This window comes from Paralichthys olivaceus, chromosome 19, assembly GCF_024713975.1.
Source record: "Paralichthys olivaceus isolate ysfri-2021 chromosome 19, ASM2471397v2, whole genome shotgun sequence".
Classification (NCBI taxonomy): domain Eukaryota; kingdom Metazoa; phylum Chordata; class Actinopteri; order Pleuronectiformes; family Paralichthyidae; genus Paralichthys; species Paralichthys olivaceus.
The window spans coordinates 14454132-14476023 of record NC_091111.1 but is presented as its reverse complement, the minus strand read 5'-3'; the positions used below and the strand labels follow the sequence as shown (position 1 = coordinate 14476023).

Below are 21892 nucleotides of genomic sequence, written 5' to 3'. Positions count from 1 at the left end.
CGAACACCAACATCCACAGGAGGAAGCTGTTGTTACCAGCTGTTTGTAGTGTTTCCTACCTGGGAGCCTTTCTTGCTTCCTGGTAAGTTGATGATGAGCGTCTTCCCTCGGATACCACACACAGGTCTGCAACACGCAAACACACGGGGCGTTTAAAACAATGCAGCTGAGGAAAGTGTTACTGCAACAAGTTCGTTTTGTGTATTTTTTGTGTGTATTTGTCTCACTTAGGTCTCAATGTCCATGTCATCATAAAGGCCGTCAGAGATAAATCAAACTAAAATAATGTACGTGTTTTGATTGTGTTGTATGAGCGATTGTGTGACGGACCTGGAAAGCATGCCTAGTGGTGTGACATTGAGGGAACCCATCAGCATCGCCAGAGACATCCCTGGAGCCTCGCGCTCTATCACCTCTTTAGTGGCCTAGAGAGAAGAGAGAAAGAGAGAGAGAGTAGTAAAAGTCTAAAGCTTTCTTCAGGCATGACCTCCAGAGGATGTCCCCGCAATTGGATCTGAACATACTCCGGAGTTTTGTCTTTCACACATTGTTAATTTCATGAAATAAAAGTTTAAATATTATGAAATAAAAGTTTAAATATATTTCAAACATAAAATGTAGATACAGTGCAACAATGCAGCTAAACACAACAAGGAACCTTAAAATAAAGATTGTATGTATAAATACTGGTGTAGGTGGAGAAGTAAAACTGTGGACATCATGTGGATAACCAGGAAATGTAAGTACCACGGTTCCAACAACATGCCCTGACTTATAACACCAGGACAGCCCTTCAAATAATGATTAACAATTCATTTTGCACAATTCACGCCTCAAGTGACTGGAAAATCCTTATCTGACCCGTCTCCTCCTTCCTCCTCCCATTAGCAATCAAGATTGACTCAGTCTTTGTAATCAATACAGGAATATGTCTCTTTCTTGGGCAATCCGTGCAATTTAACAACCTTATGATGAATAAGTTCGTCCTAAACAGTTTGAGCTTTTATGGACGACCGCTTGCTTATTATTTTGTGCAAAAAATATGAATTTACAAAATTTTGAGATTTCATATCAAGTGGTTTACAGAGATGTTGATGTCTTTAGTTTCGGTGCTTTTGCAGAAACAGGTGCAACAAGCGTATTTCTTTGCGTGTGAGTGCATCTGTTTGATGGACTGCAGTTGACGTCGGCGCTCCTGGCGGACGCAGGGAAGACACAGCGCCTTCTCCTTCAGCTGGGTGTGTGTGTTGGGCGCCCTTGAGTTGAGTGACACTTCAAAAACGCACCATTAGCGAGGGAGAGGGGGGAGAAAAGACTTCAAAGCAGAGGAGCCGCTGATGAGCATCGTGGGTTTGGACTCAGGAGAGGAGAAGGAGGAGAGAGAGAGATAGTGAGGAGAAGGGAAAGAGTGTGGGTGGGACCAGGGAGGGGTGAGATAGAAAAAAGAGAGAAAGAGGGACCGGGAGGGAGGGAGGTGTGAGCCTGGATTTATAGCTCATCATACATCATATAAAGTCAGTGACTAGAAGAAGAGGGAGATGAGTTGGCACGCGTGAATGATGGATTGTGCAAGATGTATGATTTGGGAAATATGGTAAGGAAGAATTGGGTGAGGTTTTTTCTTTATTACATGTGTGTGTGTGTGTGTGTGTGTGTGTGTGTGTGTGTGTGTGTGTGTGTGTGTGTGTGTGTGTGTCTATGGAGGGGCCGGGGGGGGTGGGGTGGGGGGGTGGGGGGGGCAAGAGAAGGACTTGATGAGGTGTTGAGATGTAACAGACTCTGACCAATCATATCCCTTCCATGTAGCTCAGTGTAGATCAGTGCCTTGATTAAATGCATCCCTTGAAAATTCCCTCTTATTTATAGAGGGGAAATTATTCTTAATCATGCGTCTTGTGCTAATCGCCAGAAATCAATGCAGTCGCATGCGGAAAGCAATTAACCGAGCGTGCAACTGGAAGCTCTGTAGCCCCTTATTGTAGGTTTAGCGTCCAATCAAAACACAGAACACGTTTGCAATGAAAGATTAGAAAGGCACTCAGTAGAGCACATACATATTAATTCACTAGACCAGATTTTTATTTGGATCAGAACCAAATTCACAAATTCATTCATAAATATCAGTCCCCTAAACATATCTTTTTAACAAGATCCATGAAGAACTCTCTGAAAAATCAATGAAAATGTTGACAAACGCTCAATCTAAAAAAACTCCTGGATCCACACGAAGGCCAGGAACAGGTCAGATAAGGATTTTTCAGCCTTCTGATCATTGAGATGTGGTTCATTCATGAATGGTTGCATTGAAAATTACAATAACATATAGCACTTACTCTAACAGAAAAACAAAAAGTGAAAGCAAAGGGATTTAGCGATTACGTTTCCACATGATATCATAAAAAAATACTTTTTCCACGAGAAGACGGACATATGGGTTTGTCTCCTGCTTTCATCTACACAGAATACAGTCGTCTGTGTCCTGAACAGACGAACAGAGGAGACAGACGGTGAGATATCACTGTCTCCAGCACACAGGGTTGGATCAGATATCAGGTGTTATCAGTGACTACAGTGTGTACGTGTCTTCCCCCTTCCAGGAAGGTTGCTGCTGTCTACCATGATTGATGAGGACCAATGATACTGCTGAGAACCACAGCTCATCCTCTGCCAAATTGCTTGCATGTGTGAGTGTGTGTGTGTGTAAGAGAGAACAAGTGCATGTAACAGAAGTGGAGCAGTGTAAATCCAAAGAGAGCTTCTTCTAATCCTTCAATCTAAAGGTATGTGAGGAGATAGGTGAAGAAAAAGACAAAACTAATATTTACACAGAGGTTTGCTTTGTGAAGCCTGCAACAACAATTAATTGGTTTAATGTAATCGTCATTTTTTAAATTTTACCTTAAAGTTTCCCTTGATATTGAAACGCGTGTGCACAACCCATTGAACATATATAAAGATGGCCGACATGACACTTTCATCTTGAACGCCCCCTGTTGGCTGGCTGCAGCTAGGTCATTAACCCTGCCTCGTCTATGTTAGTCAGTGGGACGTGAACCAAACGTTTTTTTGGGAGTTCCTATCACACTGATGTTTGTCCGATTACGAACCTTTACAGTGAGTTCATCTTTTAAAACACTCTTCAATCTGGGAGCTAAATATGAAACGCACACAAATAACCTGCAACCTGAGACCTGCCTCCCATTATCTCTGAATTGCTTGCAATGCAATCCCGTTTTTCAAAAACGTGAGTTGATAAGGATTTCACTTGTGCCTCTTTATTTCCCATGTGACCAAGGGGCTAATTACAACCTGTGTTAATCAGCGCTGCAACACACATTTGTAATCAGCAAAAACACGCTGAGGTTCTCTGAATAACGCTCAGAGAGCAACAGGAGAGATCTACCTTTCTACAGTCTTTCCCTCTCAGACACAGAGGAACTCCTACGTTTTACTTTGGCCGTCATCATATTTCTATGGCAGTGGATCAACTTCCCCTCAGGTGACCTCTCGGCAAAAACACTTCACCCCACGTTGTCCTTGTTTGTTCCTACGTAACCTGGCTATATCTAAAATCAACTTTCAAATGAAATCTTTAGAGCAAACACTTTAGTGACCTGGTTCAAAGCAAACTGACAGATGCCCCGAACATCAGGCACATAAGAGGAAAAATGACGTGTGGTGCTCAAGTTGATATTTGGTCAGTACTTTTCAAATATATAAATGCATTTGAGCTATTTTCTACAATTGGTTCTTCAGATATTGGAGCAATATAAGAAAGAAGACATTTCAAAATCCCACAGACACATTGTCACTGAGCTAGTTCATTTTCTTTCAGAAGAAAATAAAAGAAACATGTGAACCCACCTCTGGCGTGACGTCTCTCGGGGCGAAGCCTGTGCCACCAGTGGTTAGGATGAGGTTAAGTTCCTTTTCATCGCACCAGTCCACCAGAGTCTCCTGTTGGTGGACACACACACACACACACACACACGGTTAACTGTAATTACCGACATCAGACAACAGAAATACAGACGGATACTGTCACAGAAAGATAAACAGACAGACGGATAGATTACATACCTTGATTTCATCGATCTCATCTGGCACTATCTTGTAGGCCGCGATCATGCCCCCCAACCTGAGAGAAGAAGACAGTTATTAGATCAAACATATAATCATCACGTGTTAGATCCCAGAAGGCATATTTTACAAATCCACTCTTGGCATTTACGTATCTTTAGGGAGAACTGACCCCGTCAGAAGTCAGTGATTTCTTTAACAACCCTTGCAACCCCAGTTTAAGGACAGTCTCTCTTTTCCATCCATCCATCCATCTTTACCGCTTATCCTTTGAGGTTCGCAGGGAGGCTCGGAGCCAATCCCAGCTGACATAATAACCCCAATCTGACTTCACCCTGAAATGATGTCTTTGGACCGAAGTATCCAGAGAAACCCCCCACAGATACGAGGATTAAGCAAACTCCACACAGAAAGACCTTCAGGTTCAAACCCAGATCCCTCTTGCTGTAAGACGGCGCTAACCACTGCATCACAGTGCCGCTGGTCTCTGCATGAGAAAAGTCCAGTATCTGTTTTCTAATAGGAGGGTACGAGTGTCTGTCCTTTTGAGAAGTAGTCTACATTTTGGCAGGTTTGGAAACTGAACCATCCATCCATCCTCTTGGGTCGGGTTGCTGTGGCGGCAGGCAAACCAGGGTAATCCAGATAAATCTAGCTTATCCTGGGAGATCCAGAGGCCTTCCCAGGTCAGATGGGATTTATATCCTTCCAGTGAATTCTCATTCTGCCCTGGGGTCTCCTCCCGGTTGCACATTCCCAGAAAACCTCCAAAGCCAGCTGCCCAGGAGACATCGTGACCCACCTCAACTGGCTCCTTTTGACGCAAAGGAGCAGCGGCTCCACTCCAGGCTCCATACCAGTGTGGAGTAATGTGATGCAGCAATTTGTGGTTTTCGAAACCGCAAATAGACCTCAACTGAAGAACGTTACATAGCAGAAGGAAAGAAATCAAGCCTGGCCGAACACTATGATTGGTAGTTTTGCACCTAACAGTTTTCTGTGGAAATATGTGGAAACTTGTTCTTGATCCGGCAGGAGCACCGGCACCAAGTCTGCAAAAGGTGGAAAAGGGGCGTCATGTGGTTCAACAGATGAAGGTGCAGGATACTGTGGCCTGATAAAGCAACGCACACATGATCGTAAATATGTTGTTTTTGACTGAAACATCTCCCCTGACCTCAATGAGACCTATTCTTTAAAACACGTGTGTGAATTCACATTTAAGAAAATGGAGGCTTGTGAAGATCATGATGGAGAGAATAGAGTACACATGAGAGAAACCCTCTCGTATGAGAAAAGAAAGAGGACATTGAGATATTAGAATGAGAGCGAAGCAGAGGCAGGAAGGAGCGAGAGACGGCGAAATACAGCAACAAAAAAGGGAGGAGAGGGAGAATGCCCTTGAACATCCCCTCCTGAAAGGATTTTCCACAGGATGGCCCACTGAAGAGGAGGCTGCTGCTGAACAGCGAGCCACAGCTACCTCCTGTGGCCAGTCCGAGTACGACAACCCCCAAAAAAACCAACCCGAGGCTCAAGGTGAAGGCTCTGCACAGACACCCTTTATATAACCCTTTTCTTTCTTTCTTTCTTTTTTTTAAAGCAGCACTATTTTTGGGAGACCACTGCATAATGTCTCCCCTCCACGTCAGCCACTAAAATAACCTCATGAACATTAAAGCCTCTGTTCTTTATCTGCCTCTCAGACGCTTTTAAAACACACAGAGACAATAACTCTTCACGCGCCGGGTTACGGAGGCTGAATTCTGCACCCTGGAAATATCAGTTGCTAAAAATCCATCAGCCTGGCTCGGTTTTCAAACCGTGCGAGGGAGCGGCAGAGGGATGCTCTGTACGCAAGACAATACCAGAATACTGCAGCAGGCGTGCACGGAGCCTGGAACTCTGAGAGAGAGAAGCTGTCTGGTTCTGACAAAAGAGGCAGAGGAGTCAGAAAGAATCATTTAAGAAGTACTTTGTCATGAAACACTGCACATGTAGGGCTACTCGGAGCATTCACTTACTTGTGTAGCCATATACACAACATGCACACACACAGACACACACACACAGACACACACACACTCCCCTGTTGACATCCCTGTGATGGCACAAATGATTTACTATTCTTGACGTGTTTTGGAGGGAGGGAGTTTTTTTTGGCATCTCTGTATGTGTCTGTTTGTATGCGAGTGTGTATTATGTTGTATTTACGTGTTCATGCATGTGCATTCGTCCGTTTATGTGTGTGTGTGTGTGTTTGTCTGTGTAACACCTCGGGAGAGTAAAGGAGCTGTCAGGACAAATCACCTCTCTCCTTCTCCTGGGGTTTTTATGCCTCTCTGTTTCAGCCCAAATGAAAATATGCTCAACACAAATAACTAGGGTTCCTTCCCACCGTTTCCTAGGCAACCCCTCCTGTCTAAAGCCTCTAGTCGCTGTGTTGTTCATCGTGAGAAAGTGTGTGAGAGTTTGTGTGTGCCAGCGAGTGTTTGTGGGTTTTTTATTTGGTAACTACTGGGGATGCCATTTCTGTGCGGAAGGAGAAATATGTTGTTGACTTGACATTTTGTGTATAATGTGAAAAGCACATACACGCATGTTTCTGCTCGTATACGTCAATAAACTGAAAGTGTATCTGTCTGTATGTCTACAGAAAGATACATGTATGCATACTTATACAGTATATAACATCTGCATTTATATATATTTATATATGTAATTTAATTCATGTGTATGAAGGTATATAGTGAGCTCATTTGCTTGTATAAATATACAGTTAACTTAGAGTATAAGTTAAGGACACATGTTAATACAAAGTTTTACATGTGCAGCTCCACACAGGTAAATAAAGGAGTGTTGTGGTACACACTGTATGTGGTCTGTGTATGCATTTCTACATGAATGTATACTGTATGTATGAATTTTTGCTGATATATACATATATATGGGTTTTTGTGTATCATAGCCTGTAAATAAAGATGGACTACAAGTCTCCACTTCCTCCCTTTGTACAAAAATGAAGCTAAAATAGTCACGATTTGAGTGTCGCCATTAAAACCAGAACATTATCACGTTCATGTTGGGACCATTAATGACAGCACTGTTGTATTAGATGTATTAGTTGTAATTGATTGCACTTACTCAACTGGTAACTGAGTGGATGTCACTGTGTGCATGAACTTTCATATTCTGTTCTTCAGTGTGTAGGTTGAACTTTACGCTCGTGATTTGTGTGTGTATATTTGTGTGTGTATATTTGTGTGTGTATATTTGCAGTACATTTACAGTTTGTGTATTTCTATAGATGTGATGTGTGCGTTGATTCATACTGTAAATGAGTATGAGTGTAACTGTGTTTGTGTCTGCATGACTGGCTTCTGTGCAAATAGAGCACTTGGCTGTATTTTGGGTGGGTGTGCTCTGAATTGAAGGAAGCCTGTTAGAGGGGAATGGGCCTGAAACATTTTAATCTCACACACCCAGCTATGTCTCTTCCTACTGTGTGTGTGTGTGTGAGAGAGTGTGTGTGTGTGTGTGTGTGTGTGTGTGTGTGTGTGTGTGTGTGTGTGTGTGTGTGTGTGTGTGTGTTACATAAAGCTCTTCCTCAAACTGCAGTCTGAAGGTAGTCGGCCTGGAATAAAGGCTTTTTGCTCGAGGTGTGGACAACTGATGCGGGCAAAGGAAAATGGAAGGAATGGATGGGGGAAGGAGTGGGGCAGGGGGAGGGAGGTGAACGGAGAGTGTGTGTGTGTGTGTGTGTGTGTGTGTGTGTGTGTGTGTGTGTGTGTGTGTGTGGTGGGGGGGTGAACATAGCGGTAGTTTTGGCCTGAAAGCCGTGGCCGAATCTCTCTATGAATAAAAGACGAGCACAGAGGAGAGGATAAAAAGAGAAAGATAGAACGAGACGGAGTGAGAAGAGTGAGAAAAAGAAAGTGGGGGATAGACTGTCAGAGGCACACTTAACAAGGGGGAGGAAAAGTATGAGTGTGCATGTGAGCCAGCTGCAAATCTCAGTGGTTGTGGGACACTTCCAAGATGAGACCCATCTGCCAGGGTAATTTCATTAATAATACAAGCTCTTTGTACACAGCACTCAATCTCACTCTCTCTTTCTTCCTCTTGCCGTCTTAGACACACACTCCATCCAGAGGAGGAGACGAGAGGCTCGGCCATCGTTCCTAGTAGTGGCGTGGATACCAGCCCATTACAGCTGAGTTGTTGCATGGTCCGTATGTGGGAAAGCTCTCAAGGGGTCACCTCTAAACATGTTAGCTGAAGGAAGGAGGGATGGGAAGATGGAGGAAGAGGAGAAGGAAGAGTGGACTAGCCCACCTCTTCAAACCCCTACCGCGATGTGAGCTCTGAGTGCACAGTGAGGGGTTTCACTCCCATGATTCCACTCACTAAACAACACACAGGACGCCTCGGAAACACACTTGCTATAAGATATTCTGCAGAACACTCCACCACACTAACCTTGTATTTACTTACAGGATAAATGTCATCCTGGTTCAGCTCGGCCATTGATGACAGTCTCTCCCACTTTTCATTTTCTAAACCATCCCAGCTGCAACACACACCAAACCAACTTCATCTGTTCAAACAACACAGATCAAATCTGTGGCAGGACGAGCACTGCTCATACGTGTGTGAGTTTCAACTACTTGCAACACAAACTACACCTCAGCACAGTTATGAGACTGCTTTAAATTCAATCTGTTCAGGTGTTTCTGGATAAGGGAGATTATTAAGATTGTGTGGTCACTTACATTAGCTTTAAATATTGTATGAATAGTGTCAAGAAAGTTGATCCAATTAAGATAGTTATTATAGTGTTAATTGATCAAAGCTCTAACAGTACAGGGTTGTGTGTGTGTGTGTGTGTGTGTGTGTCTTTTGTCCCCTGACTGTCTCCTCACTGTGAAATTGGTCCGACTGTCACCCAGCTGATTGACTTCTAGCTATTGTTAGCCATGACAATTTGTAAAATTGACAAAGGTTGTTACGACACAAGCTGCTGGAGGGCAGAGACACGGAGCTGGCTCAACAGCACCGGGGGAGAGGCTCAACCTTCAATGCACACACGCACACACACACACACACACACACACACACACACACACCAAACAAACAAAAAAATATGGATCTCAGCAAAAGCACTTGCTCAGAAAAGGTAAAGGTGCAAACAAACAAAAACACACAGGCAGGTACATTTACTTGTATACACACACACACCTGCCTCATCTCATCTGTGTGTCCTTGTGTCTGGGTATCATTTGTTCGACCCTCCTCTGTTGCTCTTCTTTTTTGCCACATATAATTTTTCCTCTCCACCTGACACACCTCTGGATGCTCGTGAGCGTCAAACTGGGCAGACAGATTGATTGCATGTGCCAATGTGTGTGTGTGTCTGTGGGGGAGTTGCTATGATTACAGTTTACGTTGTGTGTCCTGCTGTGGCCCCGTAGTCCCTCCCCTCCTTCCTTCCCCTCTCTCTCTCTCTCTCTCTCTCTCTCACTCTGTCTCTGTCACAGCAGCAGTGGCACATTGAGGGCACAGCGTTCCAGCTGGTCAACCTGATGGAGCCGCTGACTCGTGGCGTGGATTAACATGGCATGGAGGAGCTCGGGCCAGATGAGGTCAGTCGGGGCCCGTTCGCATCAGCCACCATCACCGGGGATGCCAACGCTCACTGCATGTCCCAGTGTCCAATTTGAATGTTTAACAGCACTGAGTTTAATCCAGACTCAACCCTATCAGTTCACTGGTGTGCGACACATCCGTCCAAAGTGCCTTTTAAGTGGGTTGAGTGGAACCCAGAGCCCCAGACTCACTGGAAGTCTATTCTTGTCTTACGGAGCCAACAAACCTCAGTCCAGCAAACACAACTGTCAACCGCCAATCGCATTTCCTTTCCTTGTTACATTAATATTAACTCCACTTCTGAAATGCTAAATTGGTGATCACTTAATTCTCACAAGAAGTAACATTAAGTCCCTGTGACTCTTGTCCCAATTCACCACTTATCTTCTTGGCTTCACTCTGACCTTGTTTGCTCCGGACAAGCTGACTTTTCAATTTAGTCTGAACCAAAAAAGCAGGTGTGAAAGAGCCCTTAAACAACGTATGCAGGTTTATACTTTAAAGGCAATGTTCAAATTGAATTGTTGTTTCAATAAGTGGCGAAACCTACATGTTATTATCTCAATAGTCAATTCAAACCAAACCTTAAATCAAGAAATAAGTGAATAAAAGCTCAAACTCCTCATTAATGAACGTGTCATTTTAGGAAGGTGGGTACAAAAGTTGTCAAAAACACACACAGACGTAGAATAACGGATGATCACAAACAAAACGGTACAAATCAACCCCCAGCTCAATTGGACACACACACTCGCCCTCTGTGTCACACACAGCCTTCACACATACATTACACACTGGTCTAAAAATAAACAAACCATAAAGGACATGACAAGCATGGATCGGTGCAGAGTCCCACATCAGCAGGGGGGGGGTGGTGACACTCCAGTGATATTGACTGGAGTGATACGGTGACAGGGGAGCTCTGGCCAATCAATGGCTGCTGCACGGAGCCTGGCTCGGATGTGTACGGAAGCGTGCCGGATGTTTGCGTGTTGTAGTGACAGTGTGCGATGTTTCGCTCGCAGGCGTTTTGAACAGCGACGTGTGATACGCTGCTATCGATGACGGACTGAAGATGGTAACTGTTCAGCGTTAACGTCATTTGATCTTAACTTATAAATCAAATCAAAATTCGACATAAAACACAACCTCTTGTCCTCGGGTGGAAGTATGATCTAGAACTGTTTTGGCACGTTAGTATCAATTCAGGGAAATGTTAATGCTACAACATCCATCCCTCCACCCATCTATCCATTCATCTATCCATCCATCAGTGAAAGGCAGGGTCAACGAAGTCAAGGCTGATACATAAGCTGCGTTCGGAGGTGCACTGAACTCCACACCTTTTCCTGAATTTTTCCAGAGCAGAAAAATGTAAGAACACTTTCCTGATATTGTGACCCAGACGATCTCCTGCTTCTTTCTTCATATGTTTAAGGAAAACTCAATCTTTCATGTCTAAAAACTGTGATACAAACAAGTCCACATTCACACCTATGGTCAACGTACACTCTCCAATTACCCTAACCTGCAGGTCTGTGAAGCTGGAGGACCTGGAGAAAACCCAATCAGACATTTCAACCCAGAACATTTGCTGTGAGGTGACACTGCTGTACACTTTACCACCATGTCGCCCTGCTACAACTTAAAATGATATTTCAGACCACGGTGGGTGGGGAGGGCCCTTTCCTTTATCATGGTAATGCTCCGCTGCACAAAGCCGTACACGCAACAATGTTTTTTCTGAGGTTGGTGTTGACAATTCTGTTCGTAACCACGACCTTCACCTAACGGCTCACCCAGGGCATGAAGTGTTTGAGGATAAACCAGCCAGATTTTAATATCTAAGAGAAAAACCTTCCCAGAAGACCCATGGGGTATCATAGAAGCATATCATAAATCTACCTGCATTGTGGAATGAGATGTTAAACAGTCACATGAAGGTGTGCTATCCTAGTGTCCACATAATTGAACTTTTATGCTTTAATGGAAAGCTTGTTCATTTTATTACCTTCAGAGTGCTTGTGAAATTTTTAGTCGAATTATGTTTTTTGCTCAACTCCAGGGATTGTGCGAGATCCTTTGTGAAGCGACTGAAAAGCTGCACAAACAATGGTTTAACGTGTCTGTTTTGACAAACACTTGTTGTGATGATGATTATTGTTTCCCTGCACGTTTCTGTCACTGATCACATCCCTGTTAATAAAAACAATGGTTGATTTCACCTCCTTTTTTTTCCTTGAGCAAATAATGACTTCTTGCAGCCACAGAGAGTCGTCCTTAAACAGAAGAGCGCTGCAGCTCTTTTGTTGTTGCCATGCATGCTGGGAATTTCTCTCCACAGGGCGACACCGAGCCCCGACATGTTGTGTTGAAGAGATATTTTTAGTTTCTTAGTTACGCTCTAGCATAAAAAAACCGGAAAAAAAACCTGACGACGACGGCTTCCACACAGAGACGCACACATGCAGAGAACCTGTGCATCTTTTTTGTATGGTAGATTTAACATAGGTCTATTAAACACAGTGTTTCCACAGGCTTTGCATTTCAGTCTGTAGATGGAATTATTGTGTAAGAGGCCCATACTCACAGGGAGGGATCGTGTACAAGATCTTTGAGGTTGACGCCACTGCGGTCCTCTGCAAGGTTTCGAAAACAGCTGTCACTCACTGGATAGACACAGAGAGAGAAAGAGAGAAAGAGAAAATACAAAATCATTAGTGATATGAAAAAATTCAAAACACAAGGGGTTTCAGCACAAAATCATATTGTTACATCACAGGTGTTTACCGAAAGATGAGAGAAACTGACATCATTCATCTTCCAAAAAATGTGTTTAATCTCGAGCCATCTCACTTTGTAAAACCAAGAAACACTGATTTATTGTTTTGTAAAAATGGTGTAATGGTTTAGCCACATGTGGTTACTGATGACGTAACACAGAAAAAATGATCCTCGTTGGAAGCAATGATGAAAACTGCAGGAACAACAGCCAAGAAGCTCCACTCCAGACACATCCCTGAATGGATCTGTGCTGCTCTGGGATAACGTCTCAATTCATTCTTACATTTTGGTCCAGATTTCACACATGTAACGTGACAGGAAAAACAAACAAACAGCATCTTGTGGAGATGGGCCGATATGGATTTTTGGGACCGATGTTGATACAGATGTTAGTGAGTAAAAAATGTTCTATCTATCTATCTCGTAACTTTTTACAGATAACATGAGATCAATTAAGAGAAAAAAGAGTACATAAACGCAGATTCTTTCTGTATTGTTTATCATGTAAGTAAAACTTTTCATACCTGCAAACATAAATGCAGATATGTTTGTGAAAGGCTCATTTCTATTTGACCGATTTTAAGAATCAGACTCAAGCATCTTGGGCAAACAGGGATTCACTGTGTCGTACTAACGTAGAATAAGATGCTCTCGTTTGTTTTTCAGCTTCACTTGTCAGTTTCAGTCTTTATAAGGTTGGTGCAGCCAAAAATTAAAACTCTGTGTGGAGTAACGGTGAGAGTGTATTCACTTTTCCACATCATGTTGCAAATGAAATGCAGCCACTATTCGAATAAACCAAACTCTGAAATCCTCCCGCCACCCTCGCTGTGCACGAGGCCACACCTTCATCATCTCCAGCCTCTTGTCATAAAACCACGTACGTCGGCCCCTCGACTGCAGAGCAGGTGCGAGCCACATGAGTCATCAACGCGATCACAGATGGATAGAGTGACGAATGGAGTGAGACAGGGAGGAAGACAAAGACGTGGGGAGAGCAAAGTAGAAAGAAAGAAAAAAACAAAGTGAGAGACAAAGTGAGAGGAGACAGAAAGAGACGGAGAAGGAGGATGACGAGAGGGACGAGGTGTTTTGGGGTCTGACGGAGGCAAAACGTGAGCGGACACACTCAAGCAAAACGATACACCGGAGGGGCAGATGATGATGATGATGATGATGATGATGATGATGGTGGTTGTTGATTTAATATTTAAAAAAAACTTAGCTAGTTGTAGATAAGAGTGAAAATGTCATAGCGTTACTCCGATGAAGTGCTATGATCCATGAACAGGAGGAGGGGCGGAGGGACGGGATGAAGAGATGGGCAAAGCAAGAGTGGTGTAGAAAATGGAAGATTGGTGGCGGGGGGGCAGAGTGGCAGGGCTGAAGACAGGGATGGGGCAGAGTGGCAGGATGAGAGTGAGGAGAAGAGGGGATTAAAAGGATGCGGGATGGACAGAAGGATGGAGAGAAAGAGAGGGGAAGAGTGATGAAGAGAAAAGCGGCACCGTTGGGGCAACGCTGAGGAGACAAGAGGTAAACAGAGGGTGCAGGACGTTGCTCGGGGCTCTGGCAAATAAACGGGAGAGTGCTGACATTTGCACACCGAGCCAGAGAGAGAGACAGAGAGAGAGTGGGGGAGAAACAAGAGAGACGTAAGCGGGAGGAGGAGGAGGGGGGAGAGGAGATGTAGTGAGAAAAAAGGCGGAGGGAGGAGAGGAAAAGGGGAGCAAGCACATGGAATACACACCACCCTGGCTTCAGAGGGGCACTGCTGCAAAAGTGCATGTGTGTGTGTGTTTGTGTGTGAAGAGGGAACTTCCTTCAAGACTGCAGTATTCCTTACTAACACACACACACGCACAGACACACACACACACACACACACACAGTCCTCAGTCTTTCTCTCCCAGCTACCCCTTGATCTAAAAATAGCCGTTCCACTCTCCTACAAGAGGCAGCAACCATTCTGAACCAATCAACACGCTCTGTCAAAGGCATCGGTACCCACCGCCGATGTGTGTGTGTGTGTGTGTGCGCGCGTATGCATGTGTGCGCACATGTGTGTACATGTGTGCAACGAGGGGAACTCCTGACTGAAGGTAATAAAACCCTGCTGCACTGATTGGTAGAAACGGAGCGAAAGCGATTCCCTTCTAGAAAACAAAAGCTTGCGAAAGACACGGAAAGCAAGAGGAGGAGAGGAAAGGGGGAACAAAACGCGGGAGGGAAGGAGTGAGAGTGGAGGAGAGGGAACTATGGCTGCAGTTGAAACAGGCTTCAAAGGAATATTAATGTGATCCTGTGCAAGAGCTGAAGACGGGGGCATGAGGGAGGGTGGATGGAGGAGGAAGAGAGGAAGAGCGAGAGGGGGAGGGTAAAAAGGTGCACAGGATTCTTTGTAACTCCGCTCCCTCCCACCTCCAAGGCTCCACCCATGCACCTTTCTCCAGGTAAAACAGCAGCTGAGCTTTCATCCTCTGCCTCCCACGAATGGCGCAGTGCACTGCACCATCTCTCGTGTCCCTAAAAGCCGCAGTATGGCAGGAACCTGGGATTTACTCAGCACAGCAGGGGCCGAGTCGGTTTCGCTTCCTGTAACCCTTCTGATGGATTAGAATTAAATCTGATCCCTGAGCAATAAGCAATCGGTGCTCCATTGCCGGGTCACTGCGGAAGGGAAGCTGCAATGCAGTGACCCTTGTGCTGCTCCCTGTACACATCACGCTAAAGGTCAATGTTTCTACATGGCCAGACAATCGAACTAGGAGACAGACAGTTAAGGCCAGACAGATTGTTGTGAGAGCTGAGACTGATTAAGACTCTCGCCTATCAAGAGATCATGTGGTCAAACATATCCTCATTTAATGTTATCGTCTTGGGGACATTCGTGTTATTACAAGCAATCCCACATGAAACTTTCTTCAATATGCTTTGTTTTGTTTTTGGGGAATTAATTTTTTTTTAATGTGTCTCTCAGCCTCTGTTTCTCTGGGCTAGTTGTAATAATATGATGTAGAAAAGAGCGCTATAAAAAAAATCAGTAAGTGGAAGTCGAGCTGGGATTATTATTTTTTTTTTTGGTTTAATTCTATTTCCAAGGTCAAAAAGGTCAAAACAATTCTCTATTCCACAAAGAAGTTCCCATTAAGATATAACATCTCTTCTGCCAAGGAGTCCTGGTCAAGATGGGCAGCAATGAAGTAAAAATAAAAGTTTCAAATATAAACAAGATAAATAGATAGAAAACAAAGAACATGTAGGAATCAGTGGCTTAAATTAATAATTTATCCTTGCTTTGTCTGATCACAATCATTATTAAGCTTTAGAAACAATATTGCCTAGAAAAAGTCATAATAACAATATAATATGTTTTCATCATTATATCAATACAAGAACAATTAGAAGCAAATATGAGAGAATGATATTGTAATAACTTTACCTGCCTTTAATGACCTCTCAGATACAGATGTCTTAAACCACATCTATCCACACAGGCATCTCTGTAATTGTGATTATTTGTCAATTTAAAATCTATTTCCTGGCGCCTATGTCTGTATTGACTCCTGTCATCTCACATTTGCCTCCACCTGTGTGTGTGTGTGTGTGTGTGTGTGTGTGTGTGTGTGTGTGTGTGTTGGACGTCCCCAGGCTACAGCAGTGGGAGGAGAGCAGGAGGCTTCAGAAGCATTACGCAGTGCAACATCATTCACATGCATGGGATCTAGATATGCACTCTTAACACAAACCCATGCTCGCACGTGTGCTCTTAGAGGGTTAATCGCTGAGCCGTGGGCAGGGGGAGATCAGGACACAGGGGAAGACATCAAGAGACCGAAGAGAAGAGAAATGATCAGGGAGGAAAGAAATGTCGATATGGAACAAAAAAAAAAAGAAGGGTTTTGAAGATCTGTTTTCCTGACTTGTCTCTCCTGGAGGTAATACACGGTAAAAACATGTCTGCGTGATACAGCGTTACACTTTCACACAGAGTTAGCACCTAGCTCGTGTTCAAAGTGCAGCATTCAGGAGGCGACCAAAAACGAGCTAAAAGACAGTGAACCAGTAGAGTACATAAATATAATATAATAATAATCTGTATTTATGAAGCACTTATCTAAACATGGTTACAAAGTGCTTCACAATTCAAAGCAATCAGATAAATTCAGCATGAAGTCTGTCCGTCCACTTCTTCTTTAGGTACCCAGGGTTAGCCTGCAGGCTACAGCTGCTCACCTGCAGTACCTTAGCTAAGCTAGTGGGTTACGTGTCGTCGGTCCGTCAGCCACTAGCAGAAGAAATTCATAAACTGCTACTATGTTCCACTCAATCATTTCCAGGACGTGAAGCAGTCAGCGCTCATTATTTCCCTGGGATCCCACAGTAATTGGGTTTTCCCTTAAAGCAGGTTCACACACACACACAACCTTGGACCAACACCTTATCACGGATCAGGAAACTGACACAACTTATGATCCCAGTGTAAAACAGACTGCTCCAGTTGCTTGTGACAAAGTCTGCTTCCAGCCCAATCATGACACAGCTCATATGTCATCATGGCACCATACTGCGCTGAACAATGCAGAAGTCAAGCTATGTTTTGGATATTTTATGGTAAGTCGGTCTTGTGATTTCATGCAACTCATCCTGACTGAGACGCTCAATCCATTCTGCACAATATGTATCTGTACATATACATGTGAAGGATGATTTGCTAATCCGCCACTGGAGGGACAGCAGAGCGTCGCCTCGCTCGTCTGAGGAGTCCACTTGGCATCTTTATTGCATCGTGTTCTTTATCTGCTCACAGCAGAGCCAATGGCCCTGCAGCCCTGGAGAAGCTGCTATGGAGGTCAAACACTGGATTGGGATGACATCTGCTGGTGGGAGGGACAACATCTCCGTACACCAATAAGCCTCAACCGAAGTGATATCACTGCCTCTCGTCTCCAATTTCACTGGCTTGTTCTGTGTTAAATGGAAACACTGGGCCCCAGGCCTTGGATTAAATGGGCTTAATGATGAATAGAGGTATGGATACGCCTCCAGATTGTAATGGGGTGGGGTAGACATCTGACTGGAGGGCTTTCAGTGCTACACCCCCCGTTTACAGTCAGGAAAAGAGAGGGGAGAAGATCAGCATCTTCTTTCAGGGTAAATTTCCAAATTAATAAAGGCTTCACAGTGCAGGGCAAAATATAGTAACAGGAATAACTGAAGATAACCTAATCTAATATAAACCCACTGTATCTTAGCAACCTTGTTAATTCTGAGAGGAGCAGTGGGGTAAGCAACAGAAGCACAGCATCCATCATCACACACACACACACACGAATGCACACACACACACACACACCAGCTACTCACAAACTCAGCCCACAACACCATGCTCATGCTATCTTACCATTAGCCACTATCTCAATCACACTGTGTTGCTGATGAATGCGTACACATGTGCAGAGCTCCATGCTCGGGCGCATACACACAGATCCTCGGGCTTACTGTAAGCAGCCGGGAGAATGGAGGGGGTGTGGAGCGGAACAATGGGATCCTAATCGTCGGGCTGCATTTCAAAGCATCTCCCCTCTACAACACTTTTCTAGATAAGATTTGAAAATGCTATTTATATCCAACGGGGAAAGGAGCCAACCAGCAGCTTGATTTTCATTTATTTGAAGTCAGATCTAAATTGGGGATGAAGTTACATAATGCAACGATTGCGACACTCCACCTGCTATAGCGCCGAGGCAGCCGCTGAAGACCGCTACAAAGGGATCGGCCCCCCTCCAAAAAAATAGCACTTGGCCCACGCTTATACTGCAGCTAATAATTACTCTATCGGCTTAATAACCATTGCTTAATACACCAGCGGAACCCGGCTCATCCGTGTGGGTACAGCAGTGGGCCGATCCACATCTTAAATCCAAGCCTACTCCAGCGTAGCCAGGCCAAAATCCGGTAACCACGCTGAGCCAAGGACAAAACAACAGAGCACAACATGGCCCGGTCCCCCCCCACCCCCACCCACGCACCAGATGTGCAGAGAAAGATAGACAGAGAGGGAGAGGCAGCTTCATTCTTCACAGCTGTGTCCCAGGCGAGAAGGGCCCATCCCTGGGTCCCAGCTCCTCCAACTCTTCCCCCCTCCCTGGAGAGGAGGGCCAGCCCCATCCCAGGCCGGGTGAAGGAGGAGAGATGGTAGGATGGACATGTGGAGTTGAGGGAGGGCGAGCTGGAGCCTCACAGGATTAGGAGAGCAATTCACACTGGATGAGAGGAGGAGCGGAAAAGAGAGGAGAGGAGAGAGGGGAGCACGGTGGGAATACTCTGAAAGCAAAGAGGGAGGGCAGAGAAAAGAGAGGAGGAAAGGAGGGAGAGTGGTGAGGTAAAATGGGAAGATGGGGAAACGATTGTTGAACTGGTGAAATGTTGCTCGTTTGTCACTTGCAAAATGTGTGTCCATCTCTCACAAGCACTTAACACCACTTTTCACACCACAGATGTTTTCATGATTAATGTGCGTATGCTTATTGTTTCATGCTTCTTTATTGTTACGCAAATATCAGGAAAAGGTGTCAGGGTGTTGTTAAAATGCTTGAAACACATAAATACAAGACACTATATTTACAGAGCACATGAGCACACTGAAGTTGGAACGGCTTCAAAACTCGGGACCTTCGGAGGAGCACGTGAATACACTGTATGGTTCTGCATGAGGGTGTGTCATAATTTGTTTGTATGACTTGTGCTTAAACAACAATCATTTTGATAAAGTCACTTAAAAAGCAAAACTGCCACACACCACCATTTCTAGAGAAGGTTCACTGAGCGTATATGCTCTGTTTCAGGAATACCCAGTTCTCACACACACACACACACACACAAACACACAGTTACCCACATTTGCACCTGGACACGGCCCATAACAACCATAATCTAGTCTTCTGGGTACTGAGCAGGTGCCGGAGCAGTTTGGATCGGTGCTTTTCTCAGTTTTATACAATTACAAATGGAATATCTTTTGGCCTTGGCCCGCTGATTGCTCAAAACAAGAAATTCAAGGCATCACCTTGGGCTCTGGGCACTGGTTTTGACACAAGTGATTAATTGAAAAAGTAGTTTATGAGTAAATTGATTCTTAGTTGGAGTCCCACATGTGCCGTAAGTCGTGGAAAGCGGGAGAAAAGATTGTGCTGACCCAGAGTGTTCTCTGGAGCTCCAGAGGCCCAGCTCTCACCGTCACTTTCCACTGGAATAAATAAAACATGAGAGCCTGAACTCCAATAGCAGCATACACTTACAGTAGTCAGCAGCCTGGCATGGGAACAACCAACGATACACGCATACACTGCCATCGACAAACAGATCCACCCACAATCAAAATAGCAATCACCCAAACAATGATATAGTTTTCCTGCTCCAGATGCAACCTCATCTTCTCTTCCAAAATCCAAAAACTATCCACCGTCTCCTTTTCGTGATCCACCCCAGCCGGCTTATTTTCTCAGTCACTCTGCATAGCACTCACCTGAACCTCTCTCTATCTTCCAAATATCAGTGGAAAAGCCTGAGACTGCAGCACCCATACCGCCTGCAGCTCTCCACAAAGGCCTCACGTATTGATGTTTTATTAACGCCGCCATAAATATTGAAAAGACACTTACTAATGAAGCCACGGAGAGAACTTCCAGAGACAATTTACAGAACCGGGGGAGTACAGGGACCTTGAATATTGCACCCTGCACCCGTCTTTCTACTTTACTTCTCTACTCACTATCTCATTTCCCACGCCATGACCGGAACGTCCCCGCAGCTACAACACCAGCCCTACACACACACACACACACTACCCCCTCAACACCTCCTCCCTTCCTCGTCTTCCCCCCTTCTCTGTTTTCTTGTTCAATGAAATCAATGGATTGGAGAGGCTTGACGATCCGCCACACCCCTTGCGAATATTAATCATAAATCACAGGCTCCGAGTATAATGAGGCTTGTTTCTAATGACAACGGGTGTGATGAATGTGTCTGTGGCTCAGCGTGGCATTATCATATAGCCATTCAGGGGTGTGTGTGTGTGTGCATGCCGTTTGTGGAGTTTCGGGGCGGATGTGTGGCGGTGGCCGCGGCGGGTGGATGAGGTATCGCAGCTTTTCCCCCCACGTAGGGTGACATTTCGATGGCAGAGGGCCCACGGCGAGCCAGCTCTCCGTGGCATTTCCAACAGCTGTTTACACACACGTGCACGCTAACTGAATGTGCGCCGTGTGTTTTCTGAGCACATGAGACTGTTTTAGTAGCGCATGTGCAGCCATTCATCAAGTGTAGTTTACTGTAAAAGACATCGATGCCACGTATGCATGAGAGCAAGAAACATAAACCATTTGACTAACCCTCACTAACGCCCTATCTCGCAATGTTAAAGACGGAGAAACATGGACCACCCCTCCGAAAAAATTCATGGAGATTGGTTCCGTGCTTTTTGCATAATACTGCAAACAAAAATATTTGGCAGAAAAAATGTCTGTTAAAATACACAACATTTCAATGGCAAAAAGTCTTTTGTTTGTGGAGTCGTGGATCATCACATAGCAGGTGACCGTAGAATTTTCATTGCAGTGAAGTTAGATGACTACATTTCATTAAATGTACAGGAAAATATGTTTTTGTGTAATTCAACCCTTTACTCTTGACTGGGTTATGTTAGTTAATATCATTACAGACTGACAGTAGAACATATAAACATATTACTTCACACCTGACTGGCACATTCTTTTCCCTTTTCCCCAACTTAGCAGTGTTTCTGTGTGTTATCTCCGGCTGCTCCATTAGTGAGCCAGGTCTCGTTAGAAGCCAAAATGAGCTGGAGAGCAGCTCTATTGATTTCAATAGAAATGTGCTTACACTTGCATCAATATAGCTGCATCTTTCTGATACCTCCCGTTAGAAGCTTCCCTCCTCTCCCCTCCTGACTCCACATCCCTTCGTCCCTCCTCCTCCTCCTCCTCCTTCATCCTTCCAAGCTGCTGATGCAGGGAAACCCGGGGCTGCACCAGTGCGACCACAGCTTGGCTGCACCAGTACGACCACAGCTTAGTTTCTGCATCCTTGCAAAAGCTATGTGAGTCTGCATTGAAAAAAAAAAAACTCAGCTCATTCATTTCCCTTCACTCACTATGGAGAAAAGCTCTGAAATGGATAGCTATCGGCTAACATTAGCAGGGGGCTCTTTATCTGTTGGCTTTTAGGGTTTGTAGGGAAACATATGTGCACAGGCCTAATCAGATCAGGTATTGATTGGTCCTCATAGAGGAAGCTTAATGTTCTTCCTGCTCCTCTGTGATCTCTCACTAACGGGAAGGACGAGAGGGAGGATTGGAGG

The 21892-nt window shown here is 44.6% G+C and overlaps 1 protein-coding gene across 11 annotated transcripts in view; it reads right to left on the bottom strand.

The window, feature by feature from the left end:
* Window positions 1–21892, bottom strand: part of gphnb (gephyrin b) — a 74305-nt gene that overhangs the window by 38398 nt on the left and 14015 nt on the right. For all 11 annotated transcript variants that reach the window (XM_069515062.1, XM_069515066.1, XM_069515064.1 and 8 more), the window contains exons 2-6: window positions 12317–12395; window positions 4081–4138; window positions 3865–3957; window positions 331–425; window positions 60–126 (exon numbers count right to left, since the gene is read on the bottom strand). In XM_069515062.1, the coding sequence (XP_069371163.1) occupies window positions 60–126; window positions 331–425; window positions 3865–3957; window positions 4081–4138; window positions 12317–12395 (392 nt within the window). The remainder of the gene's footprint in view (window positions 1–59; window positions 127–330; window positions 426–3864; window positions 3958–4080; window positions 4139–12316; window positions 12396–21892) is intronic.